This window comes from Hylobates moloch, unplaced genomic scaffold (genome assembly GCF_009828535.3).
Source record: "Hylobates moloch isolate HMO894 unplaced genomic scaffold, HMol_V3 SCAFFOLD_13, whole genome shotgun sequence".
In the NCBI taxonomy this organism is placed as follows: Eukaryota; Metazoa; Chordata; class Mammalia; order Primates; family Hylobatidae; genus Hylobates; species Hylobates moloch.
Window position 1 is genome coordinate 66,377,100 of NW_026652288.1, and position 17,517 is coordinate 66,394,616.

At 40.2% G+C, this 17,517-nt stretch overlaps 1 protein-coding gene across 4 annotated transcripts in view; it reads left to right on the top strand.

Moving 5' to 3' along the window:
* Positions 1-17,517, top strand: part of MED12L (mediator complex subunit 12L) — a 338,115-nt gene that overhangs the window by 81,339 nt on the left and 239,259 nt on the right. For all 4 annotated transcript variants that reach the window (XM_032173854.2, XM_058427086.1, XM_058427087.1 and 1 more), the window contains exon 12: positions 17,340-17,471. In XM_032173854.2, coding sequence (XP_032029745.1) covers positions 17,340-17,471 — 132 coding nt within the window. The remainder of the gene's footprint in view (positions 1-17,339; positions 17,472-17,517) is intronic.

Here is a 17,517-nt window from a genome sequence, read left to right on the forward strand (position 1 = left end):
ATTAGAACTTCTGTTCAGATTATAATTTTCAAAAGCCTCTTTTGTCTCCGGAAATGAATGTAATTATTATGATCGTATAGATATAGAAGTTATAAATAAGTGTGTGTTGAAAGTTTTTACTAAAAAAACTCTTTGAGCTGAGAGGGTATGTGGGAAATGTTTGGATATCACTGCTGGAAGCTTCCCCTACCTGAGTGACTTCTCCCAGGATGCAGGAAGGTGCCTGCCACCAGAGGGCGACAAGTGCTCAGGACTGAGAGTCCTGGAGGCTCTAGGCACGCACATTTCTGGAAGGGCCATCAGTGTTGCCCCATTTAGCAGTCATTATTTTGAATGTTGACTCAACTTCAGAAAGACTTGATGAAAACTATGTTTTCAACCTGTAATTCAGATTGATCACCTTTTCTTAATAGTCTGGCAAAAAGAATAACAAAATAGATAGATCCTTCTGTAATACTTAACATTGAATTATTATTACTATTTTTCCAAGACAGTCTCAGTCTGTTGCCCAGGCTAGAGTGCAGTGGTACTGACTCGGCTCCCTGCAACCTCAGCCTCTCAGGTTCAAACAATTTTCATGCCTCAGCCTCCCCAGTAGCTGGGATTATAGGTACATACTACTGTGCCCAGCTAATTTTTCTATTTGTAGTCAGACTGGTCTCAAACTCCTAGCCTCAAGTGATCCATCTGCCTTGGACTCTCAAAGTGCTGGGATTACAAGTGTGAGCCAGTGTGCCTGGACTAAATTAATTTTTAAAATATGTCCTTGGTATCTGTATCAAGGTATATGTGTATGTATACGTAATCAAGTTTTATCTCTCTGTTTACTCCTTAACAGGGGTTACTGTTTTCTTTTTCTTTTCTTTTTTTTGAGACGGAGTCTCTGTCTGGCTCCCAGGCTGGAGTGCAGTGGCGTGATCTTGGCTCACTGCAACCTCCACCTCTGGGGTTCAAGCAATTCTCCTGCCTCAGCCTTCCAAGTAGCTGGAATTACAGGTGCCCTGCTGTCACGCCCGGTTAATATTTTTATATTTTTAGTAGAGATGGGGTTTCACCATGTTGGCCAGGCTGGTCTCTAACTCTTGGCCTCAAGTGATGCACCCCCCTTGGCCTCCCAAAGTGCTGGGATTACAGGATGAGCCACCGTGCCCAGCCCTGTTTTCTTGACTACAACGTCACTTTGTGTATTTCTGGAATTCATGCATGTGCTGCAGCATCATGTTAACTGATCAGCTGGTGATCTTGAGTAAGTTACTCAAGGCTTTGTGCAGTAGTGCCCTTCCTGGTTAAGTAGGCATAGACTACTTGCCCTTTTTTTCTCTAAGGAAACATGAACACTTTGAGAATTACAAGGCACTATACAAATATGTTTTAAAAATTGTTAACAATAATAATATAGCAATTATTAGTATACTGGAAGAACTAATGTGATGATGCTGTTCTCTGATAAGGAGTTACGTGTGGTTAGGATTCAGAAATTGGTCTCACTTTTTAAAAATATACTTCCCCTTTTTTGTTTTCATAATTGATTCAGGATTTAGATAACATGATAGATAAAAATGATCAACTTCCGTAGTTGCAATAGGTTGGAGGTTTGCTGTTACTAGAAGTCGTGTCTAGGTAGGCCTAGGCCCCAGGTTGCATAGCCTGCTTCCTCACATCTGTTTGGAAAACCTGAATTTCACCCTCCTCGATTCCTTAATTCCCTTTTCTCTGGAACAGCGACAGGGAAATACAGTCCTCTCTACTTCCTTGTAGGGAGGGGAGAACTTCTGTCCAGATGGGAGAAGTTTGTGTGTGTAATCAGTTTTCAGTATTGGGGAAAGCTTCTTGAAAACTGCAATGCATGGGATGAAGGCATTCGAGGCCTGGGCCCTGCCTTGTGGTTGGACTGTGGTCATGAGAGTGGGAGTAGGAGCTGATGCTGTGCCCACACTGGGGTGTGCCAGGCTGTGTGGTGTGCCTTCACTGATTCCACATGGAATGCATAATTTCTTTTTTTCTTTTTCTTTTTTTTTTGAGATGGAGTCTTGCTCTGTCACCTAGGCTGGAGTGCAGTGGCGTGATCTTGGCTCACTGCAACCTCCGCCTCCTGAGTTCAAGCCATTCTCTGCCTCAGCCTCCCGAGCTAATTTTTCTATTTTTAGTAGAGATGGGGTTTCACCATGTTGGCCAGGCCGTTCTTGAACTCTTGACCTCGTGATCCACCCACCTCAGCCTCCCAAAGTGCTGGAATTACAGGCGTGAGCCACTGCACCCGGCCTGGAATGCGCTATTTCTTTACTCTCCCTCCCTGTTGCCCTTTACCCCCCATTTCCTTGGCCACTGTTTCTGTGTCTGGGCTTTTGTGTATAATGGCAAGGGAGGTGAAAATAAAAATCTCAAAAACCTGAGTGTTTCCTTATTCTAGATCTGTGCTGCTTGGTTTTCCATTCAGAGTAGTGTGAGATGTAAAGATGGTAATACTGAGGTCAGGGCTCATGTCCCACAGTGGCCAGGCAGGTAGTGGGAATGAGTCGGGGGATGCTATGTATAAGGCAGCCTGGAGGTGGTGGGGGTTGAGGTGTCTGGGAAGTGGGCAGACCCTGTCTGAAGAGGGAAGCCTCTCAAATTCTTAGATTCTACTTGGGATCCACTGTTGCCTGATCATCCGACATTTCAAGAGAAGCTGGATGTCAAGATCTGCATGTAAACTTTCCTGATCTTAAAATACTGTGCAGCCAGGCAGTGTGTCTGTTGGCCGTATTCACTCAGATGCTTGTCACTTTCCAATTCCTGGTACGTGTCTTCTACAACGTATACTCACTTATTTGCTTGTCTAGTGTTTCAGAGCCATTTCTAGTCTGGGTGATGGAGGTGGCAAATCCTGACATCCACACAAAGGAGTCGTTATGTGGACGGTGGGACCCCTGGTTTCCACATGCTCACTGAGCCTGTCACTTGTGACCTCACCTCTGAGCAGCTGGAGGAGGAGTTTCTCTCTTTGCTTTTCAGAGGCCTCAGACCACTTCCTTCCTCTTGGCGTCTCTCTGCTTGGGATGAGTGTGAGGACGGAGGCAGCTGCATCTTTGGGGTGCCTCAAGGACATGGATAGAAGGCAAAGTCTAAAGGTGGCAGGAAGAGCTGCCTTTTCAATTCTCTCTTTGGGGGTCCCAGGAAGCCAGCTTTATCCTGAGTAATGAAAAGATGGAACCAGCTGCACTGGACAGAGTGTTCCTGCAGCAGCATGTGTGTTTCCTCCTTCCCTGCTGCTAAAACCACACACCCCAGATGGGGAAACTTACATATCTATTGTTTGGATTTGTTTTATGCTTAGACTATTCATGCAGAATTCTTTGAAAGGTTGTGATGAGTTCATAGATACGTTTTGAATGGCAAAGGCCCTAAGTTTAGAAAATGTGTTTTCCTCACCTGTGGCACAGAGTGTCCCAGGCCCAGCCAGGTTTGTATCAGTGCAGCTGGCGAACTCTGCCTCACCACCATGATCCAGAGGACAAAAGCTCGCCTTCTGTCAATGCTGTGCTTGTTCCACATTTGTCTTCCTGCAACTTTCCCTGGGGTCTATGTTTCTTCTTCTCCTCACCTTATGTACATTATCAGCCCCAAGTACCATACATGGGGCCCAGGAGATGCTCAGTAGCATTTATTGAATTTATTTTTTAGACCTCATTAAAAAGCTACTCGGGCAGTGAACTGGAAGGGGAAGCACCTCTGTAAGATTTGGCTTGGAAAGGTAGGGATGAATACAGTCATGGAATCTGTATGTGTCAGTCTTACAAATGCTTAGATTCAGATGTGGGAGAGAGTACGTGCAGGTAGAGGTAGGGGTGTGGCTGACAGGGGAGCTCTCTGCTGTGAAATCAGCAGTTTAGTGTATTTCTTTAGGGACACTGGAGAATTCACGTATTTTTGATGAGTTTCAGTTTCCTCATTTTGTAAAATGGGCATGCTATTTCCTGATGATGTGAAAATGACATGAAATAATGTTTGAGTGATAAACCATTCAAATATTTATAGTCCCCAGCATGTAAATGGGTACTTAATAAACACTAGCTGCTATTATTACCGACTGATGTATATAGTTAGTTAAAAACTCTGCAGAATTGGAAGGAATATGTTCAGAGACTCATAGTGGGCCCCTTGGGGCTACTGTGGGCACACACAGATACCTATCATGCAGTCTACTAATCATAAGGCACAGCCAGGATGTGTCAGGCTTTTGACATTTGCTGGTTTTCATAAAGTCTTTACTGTCTGTAGGGAGGCAGTTGGATGGCATTGACCCACTCAGGTTGGGGTAGCTGCAGGACCATGTTGTAAAGGAAACCATGTTCATTTAAATGCTTAGGTTTTGTTGTTGTTTAAGGAAAAAAGTCAGTTTCTAAAACCAAGACTGCAGAAAGTCAAATAAGGCAAGAGTCAAGCAAGCAAGGAAAACATGCATGGATGGCTTGCTGTTGAGATGCAGGTGTGCTGAATTTATGTTGATGCTGATCACAGCCCAGCCAGAAGTGTATTGTGCTTCAGAAGCTAACACATTTCCTACTGGACACCCAAAGGAAGCGTTGGTAGTCTTTTACAACTAGTATTTTCTTATTTTTTGGAATAATGTGTTCGTAAAAGTTTGGTTTCTAGTAACATAGTTGGGAAAACAAAATTGTGCATCCAGATATTTAGACTTGCTGTCACTGAGAAGGGCCTGTCACACATTGTTTAGATTGGAGTTGGCCTTTTGATTTGTTTTTGAGTATTATGTGACTTTTTTTTAAACTTTTTTGTGTGCTTTTTAAACAACGAGCCCTGTTTTAGTGTTATGTCATCTTATTTAGTTTTTCCCTGGCCTGTGAGATGCATGTTTTTCTTTTTCTTTCTTTCTCTTTTTTAAAAATGTTTTACTTTTTAGACAGGGCAACCAATGCTAGAGAGGATGAGAAATTGTTGAGGCTGATACCCAACTCATTGGTGGAAGAAAGGAATTGGAATCCTAAATAGTTCCAATTAACAGTACAATCCAAATGGTACTCTTAACTAGTACATTCTATTTCTTGTACTGTTTATTTAAAAAATGATTTTATTTCAGTGAACAATATAGCTGAAGTAATAAGTTTCAGATGTAATTTTGGAAATGAGAGGAAGACACCTTTGCAATTGCCATGAACAATTTTCACAAACAATTTCCAAATATGAATATTGGTACATTTATGTGGTGGAATAATCTATTTATTTTTAAAAGCTTGCTTGACAGTTTTAACGTAGTAAACAATATTTTAATTAGAAAATTCAAAACCTCAAGTTGAGCACGCTGGCCTTGGTAGGATACCACAGACTTTAGGCCAGTTCAGACCTGATTTTCAATCTTCATTTTGCTGCCAAGTATTTGAGTGGCTTCAGATCTCCCTTAGTGTCAGTCTGTCTGTAGAATGGCCTTACTAATAGAATCCACTTCATGTGGCAGTACCTGATAAGCACTTAGTAAATGCCAGTTGTTATGTTCTTGACTGGACAACTTTTGGTTGTCAAGTGAGTAGAACAAAGCACCATCTTCTAGAAATTTGCAATTCCTTCTTATCTGTATGTTACTTTGACCTTCATAAAAGGCAAGCAGTAAAGTTTTTTGCACAGTGATGAATTTTGGAAATGAAGCATAATATTTTAATTATAGCTTGAATATCCCTTATGTGAAATATTTGAGAGCAGAAGTGTTTAGGAGTTTAAACTTTTTTCAGATTTTGGAATATTTGCATTATATACTTACCAGCTGAGCACCCCAATTTGAAAATCTGAAATGTGAAATACTCCAGCGAGCACTTCCTTTGCGCATCAGGTTGGTCTTCAAAACATTTCGGATTTTGGAGCATTTCAGATTTCATATTTTCAGATTAGGGATGCTCAGTCTGTATTTTAAATATGAGAGACATGTACTTGTTAAGGACTTTTGGAGAGATTTTACTTTGAAATTATGGATCAGCCCCTATATGACTTTCTGTTATGCAATTACGTATTTCTCACAACTCTTGTATTTTTTTCATTTGTATTACTTAAACGTTGATGGAGGATTAGAAGAATCATTTTTTGTTAAAGTGCAAATAAATGACAAACCTAAGTAAAAAATTAGTTGATTTAAATACTCAGAGAGGATTGTATTATCTGTCTTGTTTCCTCCCAGAATTAGATCTCCTCTGTTTTTAACTACTGCTTTACAAAAAGGAAGTTGCTTTTGCTTCCATGGTATATGTTTGGTTTATCTGATGTCACAAGACCTAAAGACTATCAATATTGATTGTAAGGATGTGAAGTTAGAAAAACTTGTCCCTTTCTCAGTCAGAAATCAGCCACCTCAAATATCTTTTGGAAATGTATATATGCAAAATATTTTTTTAATTTTTTTATTTTAATTTTTCTTATAAGAGGCAGGGTCTTGCTGTGTTGCCCAGGCTGGAGTGCAGTGGCGCGATCACAGCTCATTGCAGCCCTGAACTCCTGGGCTCATGTGATCCCCAGCCGAGTAGCTGGGACTACAGGCACACGCCACACACCCGGCTAATTAAAGATAAAGTCTCACTATATTGCCCAGGCTGATCTTGTACTCCTAGGCTCAAGTGATCCTCCCGAGTTGCTGGGATTACAGGTGACCATGTCTGGGCCACCTTGCCAGGCTTGGAAATGTTCATATGTATAAAGATTGTAAAAAATGAATACCATTTATGCTTATGTAATAGATCTTGTGAATTTATGGTTAACAGTGTTAGGCCTATTACCTTATATCGGTGACTGTGACCAGGTACAGCAAGGTTATGTTCTATTAGCAGTTAAGACCAACTTTTTTACTTCTGTGACTTGCAATTCATCCAGCTCCTCACAGTATGCCTCAGCTTGCAAACTATATGACTTGTTAATAGAACTACACTACATATTATTCCATATTATTTATTGGTGCTGTAACATGAATAATATCTTCCTCCAAATGTGACCATTTTGTTTGACCTTGACTAAGAGTGATTGATTTCATTTATAAACATGTCCTTTTAGTCTAAGATTAAAGAGCTGTTAAGAGCTTTATTCAGTATCTTAAGTCCTTTTATTTTTAATTTTAAAAAACGTTTCAACTCTTTTTAGTTAGCTGTTGCTGATAGTAATAAGTCATTGATTTTTTTCCCCCACTCCTTTTTATGGTATTATGTAACCTAGGTAATATATTAAGAAATTTCTTATTTTAAACTGGCAAAAGATCTCACCAAGTACCTCCTAATTTCTAAAGGAAGCCTGCCTCTCAGCTGTAGTTGTCAGTTATTTTACCTTCTTTATTTGTTGAAGGATAGAAGACCTGTGGTTAGCTTCTGCAACTATTAGGTTATTGAATTACCAAATACATTGAATTACTGAATTACGGAATTAGGCCTAATCTATCAGATTTGTGCCTGCTCTTCCCTGAGAAAGAAGAATGTGGCAAATCCCCTGATGTTGAAAACCTTTCTTCACATTTGATATAGCTTTATTAGAGATGAAGATAACATCATTAATTATGATTATTTGCTACAGAATTAATACTTTTACTATGTAGCCACTGTAGATATGCCCCAAATTCATAAGACCAGATAAACAACGCTGTTATTTGAAGGACCTTATTGATTTTTGAATTTTATGTCCATTCATTTTCTCTTGTTTGTTATCATTGTAGAAGTTTCTTCTTGTAATCGTTATATATATATAATACAGGAATACATTCTTGATATTAAGTTTCATTCAGCCCACAGTGTGGACCCCTGTCGCACTCTCCTGCCCAGACAGGAGGTATTTTGGCATAAGAGCCCTCTCTGTGGAGGCTGATAGCTTGAGTTGGACTCAGATTTGACCTAGTAGCTTTGAGACATTTGACAGTTATTTAACCTTTAGACTTTAGTTTGCTCAACTGTAAAATGATAGGATTGTCATTAAAACATTAGAACAGGGCCTACTATATAACAAACATATATACCAGCAGTAACCACTGTTAATTTTGGTCCATATTTGGTTCACTTTCAAGAGTTATGTTGTGGCAAGAGGTCCATTACTTGCCTAGGGAAAAAATATCTTTTGGAAATATAAATATGGAAACTTTCATATACATATATGAACACTTAACTATAAAGGTTGGAGGACATAAATGAAATTGCTCTATGCATAATATTCTACAGGATTTCTTTTCTTCTACTGCTTAATATTGTTCACCATTTTTTCCTTGTTTATTTTATTCTGGTCGTGTTGCTCAACTCTTTTATTACTTCTAATAAAGTTTTTCCAGTTAATTTTCTGGGTTGGTGGGGGGTGGGGTGGGGCATAATCCTTTTATGCAGACTGTAGTGACACATTGCCATATCTTTTCAGATATTTATCCCTGTCTCTTCTCATTGGTTAATGCTTTCAAAATGATGCTAAGTGATAGTGTTGAGGCCCGCAGCCTGGACTCATTAAATGAGGAGTGGGAATGCTTCTAGTATGTCACACTTAGTCAACTGCGGAATTCAGTCTCAGTTACTTATCATATTAATTAAGTGCATCTCTAAACTTTCTCCCCATCTACCTTGTTTATTCCTTTGGTTTAATGTAACACAGTGTATTGCTTTTACTCTTTGCTTTAAAAACAGTTGAACCTACTCTGCACCAGGCACTGCGGAAGGTGCCGAAAATAAAACTGTGAAAATGACAGTAAGTCTAGCATGTGTTAGAGACAGAATAAATGGAATTGTGCTCTAGATAATATTATATGAGTATCTGGAGACAGAATAAAATCTTTGGTAATTCACTCCTGTGGTTTTATTTTCTGTGTATCAATTAGGTTAGAAGTCTAGCTTGTCCCTAGAGAGGCGGAAGTCAGGGCTGGAACAGAGGGTGGCAATGGCTAGCAGGAGTGGTGCTGGGCAGCAGGGATCCTGGGCCTTGTGAGCCACTCAGGAGACTTACATGTAACGGTGATCTTCCTTTTGTAAGTAATCTTGATTTACCCGTGATGTGAGCAGCAGCATGGTGTAGCAGAATGTATGGGGGCTTTGGAATTAGGACAGCCTAGTGCCGTTTTCTAGTTCAGTGCCCATGACCATCTTAACTTCTTTGAACCTCGGTTTTCTTATCTTTGAAATGGAAATAGCAATACCTGCTTTCAAGTTTATTAAGATTAGAGATGATATGTGTAAAATTTCCAGTACTTGCTCAATAATTTTTGTTTTTGAGACAGGGTCTCGCTGTCGCCTACAATCATATCTCACTGTAGACTTGAACTTCTAGGCTCAAGCTCTCCTCCCATCTCAGCCTCCTGAGTAGCTGGGACTACAGGTGTACACTACCATGCCTGGCTTTTTTTTTTTTTTTTAATTTATTTTAAATGGGGTGTCACTACATTGCCCAGGCTGATCTTGAATTCCTGGCCTCAAGCCATTGTTCCTGCTTGGCTTCCCAAAGTGTTGAGATTACAGGCATGAGCCACTGCACCTGGCCAATACATATTTTTTAATTACTGCTACTACCTGTAGTTGGAAATTTAAAACTGTTAATATTATTATTGCCATGATTATGTGTTTTGATTTATGCCAGGGCTGGGCCTATAGTTTGTTATTTTTTCTTTGACCTTAACTTTATATGCCAGGGCTCAATTATTCCCTCCCCTCAAGCCTACCTCTTGTTCTCATCTATCTCATTCACCTGTATCTCATTTAAAGCTAGGGAGGCACGCTTACATTGTTCAACTTCTTACTATTCATTAGAAAGTGCCACGAGAATAGCTTGAACCTGGGAGGTGGAGGTTGCAGTGAGCTGAGATTGTGCCACTACACTCCAGCCTGGGCGATAGAATGAGACTTTGTCTCAAAAAAAAAAAAAAAAAAAAAAAAGAAAGTGCCAATATGAAAAGCTGCCTGTTTCTGCCCGGTGAAGACCTGAACCCTCCTGTGTAGTGTTTGGAATGAAGTACTTCCTTTTGGTTATTCTCAGTGCTGCGTCTCCAGGGTGGTACCTGAGCCTTCCTAATGTATATTTAAAGCCAATAGCTGGAGATCTAATAGCCACAAAGCTGTGTTGTGAAATGTGCATGTTACATAGGAGTAAATATTCCAGCACAAGGGAGCAGAATACTCTTGAGGCTGTAAGCATTGAGGAGGGTGGAGTCAGGAGAAGCCAGAGGCGCTGGGAGCTCACACAAAAGTCCACTGTGTGTTGTGTACCCTGGAGGGAAGGACAGAGTTACCTACGCAGGTTCTTTTGACACACAGGTTTTGCTTTACCTGTTTGGTTCATTTCCAAGAGTTATGTTGTGGGAAGAGCTCCATTACTTAGCTGAGTGACCTTGGACAAGTTATTTCCCATCTCTATGCCTTGGAGTTTCCTTATTTGTAAACTGGGGATAATATAACCAGCTTATAGGTTGTAAAGCTTGAAAGAAAGAATTCCTGAAACACATTTATTGCAATGTCTGACTGTAAATTGGGTAGGCACTCAGTACATGTTAATTATCTTTATTACTCCTACCTGTAAATTTGGTAATCTATCATCATTATTGATTTTCAGCGTGATTAAACCCATAACTTAATCCACAAGTTATTTTATATTAAATTTTCATTAGAAGCAACTGAAAAGATTTACATGTAACATTAAGACTTTCAATTTTTTATTTTTATTGTGTCTGCTATGGTCTGCTATCAATCCTATGACGTTAGTCCATGACTAGAATAAGCAATAATACTGTAGAAAACCTATTCTAAAAATGAGTTTTTGGCTGGGCGTGGTGGCTCATGCTTGTAATCCCAGCACTTTGGGAGGCTGAGGCGAGCGGACCACCTGAGGTCAGGAGATCTAGACCAGTCTGGCCAACGTGGTGAAACCCCATCTCTACTAAAAGTACAAAAATTAGCCAGGTGAGGTGGCACCCACCTGTAACCCCAGCTACTCTGGAGGCTGAGGCAGGAGAATCGCTTGAACCCAAGAGGCAGAGGTTGCAGTGAGCCGAGATTGCACCACTGTACTCCAGCCTGGGTGGCAGAGCGAGACCGAAAACAAAGGGCGGGGGGTTAATCATAAGAGAAACATACACTTTATTTGGTCAGGGCTGATCTAGACCTTTGGCATCTGAAATGTTTTACAGGACGTTGCACCTAATGAGTACCTGATGCAGTGAATTTTGTTTTTCTTATGTCCAAAGAATTGCCTGAAATTTTCACTGCCTCTCACAGCTCCAAATGCAGACTATAACAATAAAGCTCAGAGGATGGGGTACTGTAATTACCCCTTGAAGGGGAAGGAGCAGTAGGGGTACTGCTCCTGGAAGAAGGAAAGCATGGTGGGAGACACTGTCTGAGGGCTGAGAACGACCCCTCTTGGATAGGACTTGGGATTTACTGCTGGTCATGCACCATTGACCTTCCTTTTCCTGTGTTCCATTGGAAGCCTCTCCCATCTGCCCTTATCTGTATGTCTTTAATCAGACATTGAAATCTGGCCCATTTGCCTGCAGAAAAAATGGAAATAAAAACAAACCAGAAATTTTCATAGTTCCATTGCTGAAGACATTCTGAGAAGTTAGTGTAAGTCATCGTAAAACTTCTTGGATAATACCATTTCTTTTAAAGTAGGCACAGAACCTGTCTATTCCTTTATTCCCACCACTCTAAATATCCTAAGGAAAGGATGGCATCACTTGGCAGGTTTTATGATATTTAAGAAATAGTAGGCATTGCATTCTTGGTATCTAGCTAGTATTGGAAAATATTTATTGGTTAAATATAAGATTTTGAAATGCATAACTTTTTATAGGCGTAATTGATAAAAGGACAAGAAAATTTTTGGGCTGAAATTTTATATTTTTTAAAAGCTCAGTCTTTTCAGCAGCATTTTCCTCAAGGTTTTAATTTCTGGGTTTCTTAATTCACTTAATTTCTTTTTTTGAGACAGAGTCTCGCTCTGTTGCCCAGGCTGGAGTGCAGTGGCGCAATCTCGGCTCACTGCAACCTCCGCCTCCCGGGTTCATGCCGTTCTCCTGCCTCAGCCTCCCGAGTAGCTGGGACTACAGGCGCCCACCTCCGCGCCTGGCTAATTTTTTGTATTTTTAGTAGAAACGGGGTTTCACCATGTTAGCCAAGATGGTCTCGATCTCCTGACCTCGTGATCTGCCCGCCTCGGCCTCCCAAAGTGTTGGGATTACAGGCGTGAGCCACCGCGCCTGGCCAACTCACTTAATTTCTAAAAATCAGAAATTGGGACTATAACTGCAGCAGGTAGTCCACAGGAGTTTCTTCAGGTTGAGATCTCAGATGTCAGTAAGTTGGGACAGATGTATGCTCCCCTCCCAGGAGATACCTAAGGGGTGGAAGGCTAGACTTACTTATTCCTCCACTCTAGAAATGTCTTGTTACTTTATGATTACTTGTCTTTTAGACATTTTTCTCTAGAAGGTGAGCATTTTGAGGATAGGGACAAGATCTTTAAAATTTTTGTTTCCCCGTGCCTACCATATTATGGACACTTAAAAAGAAAGCACGTTAAAGGGTACCTTTGGAAGTGAATTGACTCCCTCTTGGAACTTGTTTTCTATTTCTAGCACATTCTGCCTCCCAAACCCCAGTGGTGACATCTGGATGTGTTCAAAATAACTCTTTTCTTTATATGTTCTTTTCTATGCATGTATAGGTGAAGATGTGTCAGTTACTTAAATTGGGTGAGTCATATCATTGAGAGACAAGTGTACCTTTCCATATTCATTGGATTTTTATGAATCTATTTTAGGAAATTATCAAGGACCCAACTCTTCTGCACAGACTTGGAATTCCAGAGGACATTTTGTAAATTTAATTTTCTTCAGTGCACAGTATACACATAGATACAGGCAATGTTTGCTTTATTTCACTACATTGTTTAACATGTAAGCAACTACCCTATTCTTCTTCCAAAGAATCGACCAGTTTCTCTAGTAAATTGTTTTCTTTGCAAGTCATTTTTTATGATTAGTAAAAAAATTCTTTCCTAAATGATTTTAAATTCTTAAGTGATTTTACTTTTAACAGATTAAAAAAAAAAACTCTTCTATTTTCTTGGTGGTTAAGTTTGCTGGCAATCTTTTTTTAAAGCCATTTGGAGATGTGTCAAAATCCTAGGCTTATTTCGTATTTGGAATCAGCATCTAAGGATATTATGTTATAGATATTTTTAAAATATGTATTTTATCTCTTTGGTATTAAAAATAATATATGTTCGCTTAAAATTTGGAATATATGCAAAAGTGTAAGTAAAATGAAAGTCACATTGGTGGGTATTTTATCTCAAGCATGCTTAGAAATGTAAAAGTGAAATCTATTCTTTCAAAAATAAAAATTGGTAGTTGTAATTTCAGCTCATCATTAGTGCTTTTATATAAATGTAGAAATCATTGCCATGTCTTTCCTTCCTTTTTTTTTTTTTTTTTTTTTAAGACACAGGGTCTGGCTATGTTGCCCAGGCTAGCCTCGAACTCCTGAGCTCAAGTAATCCTCCTGCCTTAGCTTCCCCAGTAGCTGGGACTACAGGTGCATGCCACTGTACTCAGCTCATTGTCTTTTTTTTTTTTTTTTTTTTTTTTTTTTTTTTTTTTTTTTTTTTTTTTTTTTTTTTTTAAGCTGGGGTCTCACTCTGCTGCCCAGGCTGGAGTGCAGAGGCATCATCTTGGCTCACTGCAGCCTCCGCTTCCTGGGTTCAAGTGATTCTCCTGCCTCAGATTCCTGAGTAGCTGGGACTACAGGCATGCACCACCATACCTGGCTAATTTTTGTATTTTTAGTAGAGATGGGGTTTCACCATGTTGGTCAGGCTGGTCTTGAACTCCTAACCTCAGGTGATCTGCCTCCTCTGCCTCCCGAAGTGTGGGATTATAGGCGTGAACCACCGTGCCCAGCCTGTCATTTGTAATAACCATTTCTGGCAGTCTTAAAGGAATAATTTTGCTTATTTTATGTAGCATTGTGACCTTGCAATAATAACTCAGTGGAATAAAGACATGAAAATGTAAAAAGAACATTTTAATTTAGCTAAATTATTATTTTTTTTAATGAGGTAAGTTAAAGCTGCTTGAGATGACAAGACACCTAAAGGAGTGAAGATTATATGAATTAGGAGAGAGAAAATGTCTCTGCTTATTTTCTTTGCATCTCCAGGAGCATAATTTAGAGATTAGAGCAAGCTGATTGAAAATGATTGTGAATGCTCTAGATACTATAAAAGTGCTTCCGTATTTTACTTTTTAAAATTCGTTCAGACTGCTGTTGGATGTATGCCATAAGATAAACCCAATATTTGCCCTAAATTAGAATGAGTTTCTTTTTTGTCATTCATAGGATTTCTGTAAGTAGGCCTGCTGAATGGCTTTATTCATGATGTTCCCACCTAAAATCCTTGTTTACTAGTGAGAGAATGCAGACAGTAAGATTATAAATAAGTGAAGAAAACATTTTCAGATATCAGCATTCACTGCTAAGCAAATGAAATAGCATGACGTTTGCAAGGGCGGCCAGGGAGCCTCTGGTCAGCCTGAATCCTCCAGATTTTAGGGCAGAGAAGGGGCTGTTCTGTGAAACTCGGGGGGTAAGGAATGCACTGGAGGGCAGGGGCTGCCAACACTGAGGCCCAAGGTGGAGGTGGGCTTAGCATGTCTGAGGCGCTCAAACTGGAGTGTAGGTAGAATGCGGCTGGGGAGAGAGAAGGACTCTCAGCTTTCTGGCCTGAATGGCGATGCCATTTTCTAAGAGAAAGTATACAGGACAAGAAATGCATTTGAGGGGTAGGATGAGATTAGTTTGGGATCAGGTGATTGTGGTCAGCAGGTGGAGGTGCCCAGGAAGCGGATGGGTTTTAGTAGCTTAGGGGTGAGTTTGGGGCTAGAGGCATGGGTTTAGCTTGCCTCTCGTCACAGTTGGGATAACTACTTCCAGGTTTCTGTAAGGGTAAAATGAGATCATATATATAAATAGGGCAGAACACAGTGCCTAGCACATAGTTGTGTAAGTGGATGTTATACCCCAAGGCTGCAGGAAAGCATATGATTTCCACTATGTTTAGATAGGTCTTTTCTGCCCTTTACATTTTGTTTTCTATTTATCAAAAATCTGATATTTTTCCTCCAACGCCTGTTTACATTTTTTTTTTCCCCAAAACAGAAACAGTGTTTTTCTTTTGCATGATAAAAGCAGAAAATAAGAACCTCCTGTAGTCTTCTCTCTGGATAAAACCCTAGTTAACAGTGTGACTATATGAAGGTTCAAGACCATGCCTCTCGTAAAACCTTCCCTGGATTGTCCCTGTTGATGTGCAGCGTATAGAGCCTCTTATTCTGCTCTGTGTTTGCTGTTTGGTTCTTATCTGTTGAGTGTAAGCTTCTTGAGCAAGAAAATGTGCCTTCCTATCCCTGACAGTACCGAACACTCATGCACATTATGAGTGGCCAGATCAGATTTGTCTTTCTCCTGCCTTTTCAGAATCGTGTATGCTGTGTGTACGCTGTGCTTGGTTTATGGATCTTCAGAGTGTCGTGTGTGATGAGTTTGTGTTTGTTTTCTCAGAGATGATGTGGGCACACTAGCTGTTGTTTTGGAAAGGGATGTGGTAATGTGATTTGTTTTGACTTCTCTTTTGTTGTAGTTCATTCAGTAGATCTGAAGAGATCTGTTCTCCCACATAGTTGTTGAGACATTACTGATCACATACAGTTCCTCTATATGTCTCACTAATTTCACATAGATATTAAATCTCACATAAAATCTTTAGTGGGACAAGAAGTTTTTAAATTTTAAAATCACCTGTTTCTTTTCTTGTAGCACATTTTAGTGTAATCTTGAAGATGCAGGAGAAAAAAATCTGTGTAAATGTCGATATGATGCATATTACTGCTTAGATTAATACAAACTGAAAGCAGTATTTTTAGGGTAACTTTTTGTTATCTTTAATGTTCTAAACCTATAAGCATGTGGTCCTTCACTGGATTAACTTCTATATTTTTATGTTTATATAGGTTAGAGTGAATCTGGGCAGAAAATCCTCCCAGTTTACTTTCTGTTTTACATGTTATGTTCAAACATTTCTTTCAATTGAGTTACTTCTCTTGTTTTAAATTAGGAAAACAGAGCTCCCTTTGAGGTATCTACCTCAGGTAACTCATTTCTTTGGTTTGAGTAAACATGGGTTTAAATGACAAAATTTAGGGTACGATGAATAAAAATCTTGGAATAAACTGATTTTCATGATCTGAATTGTTTGCTAGCATCTACAGCTGATCAGGGATACTTGTTCTGGGATTCTTAGATGGCTTGTCAGACTGCACAGACATTCCAAAATGTGCTAAGTTCATGCGTGTATGTATGTATGTTCTTCCGTGGAGTGTGCTCATAGCCATATCGTAATCTTAATTGAGTTTATGGATTCTAAAGTATTAACTTCCCACATAGCCTGTAGTGCTAATGCTGCGATTATCTAGTTTTTCTGGCATAATGTTTACACCCACGGGGACATATTAAAAGCTTGTAGTTGATGTCCTGTTGATCGGCGTGGATCCTCTAAAAGGAAAGGACAGATCGCACAGAAGTACCATCTTCCCTGCTCACCACTCCCTGCACCCCCATCCGTGACTCATGTCATTTGGGTCCCCAACATCCCCTCATCCTCAGTCGCTGGTGCCTATTTCTAGGCCATGGCAACTGTGGCTGACAGTTCTGGTCACCATGCTGAGCCCTACTTAGACCTGACTGCTGTCCTTGGTTGACTGTGTCTGCCCTTCATTGTTGGTTCTTTTTGGTGCTGGGCTGTCATTTTTCATGTTTGTTATTTCCATTGGGACGGGTGTTTTACCAGCGTTCCAGCCTCCCCTCTGGTTTGTTCCTTCTAATTTTGTATTGGAGTGGGTCACTGGATAAGCTGGCTTGTTAGAATTATTTACTGAATGAGGCATTGAGTGAGTGGGGGGCCTGAGGGTGCCAACAGTAGAGTGATGTACTTTGACTTTGTGACAGCTGTTCTTGGCAGTCAGTGGTTGTTTTTTCCCTTACTGTTTGGTTTTGAAATTTGAGTACTAGAGAGTAGTTGGGGCTAGGTTGTGTCCCTGTGTAAGTGAAGGTATCCACAGGGAAGCTCTAATTCTTTTGGAATTGTCACAGATTCAGCGTAAGTGATTTCTTTCCTTGTATAGGTTTAGTCTTTGTATTTCAATTAAAAATGATTTGGAAGCGCTTTCTAAAGCTACTATAATAAAACACGGAAAAAAGCTTTAAAGTGTTAGATATTCCCTTGCTTGCTTCCTGCCTCTTGCTGGGTGAATGTTTCATTTGATGTGGCTGGTACCCCTCTCTGTTGGTCACTAGGTTGCGCCCAACGATGAAGCTGTGGTGACGCTGTTATGTGAATGGGCTGTGAGCTGCAAACGGTCTGGCAAGCACAGGGCCATGGCTGTGGCAAAACTCCTGGAGAAGAGGCAAGCAGAAATTGAGGCAGAGGTAGGTTCCATTTTCTTTCTGCTTGTTGAATGCCCTAATGTAAAAC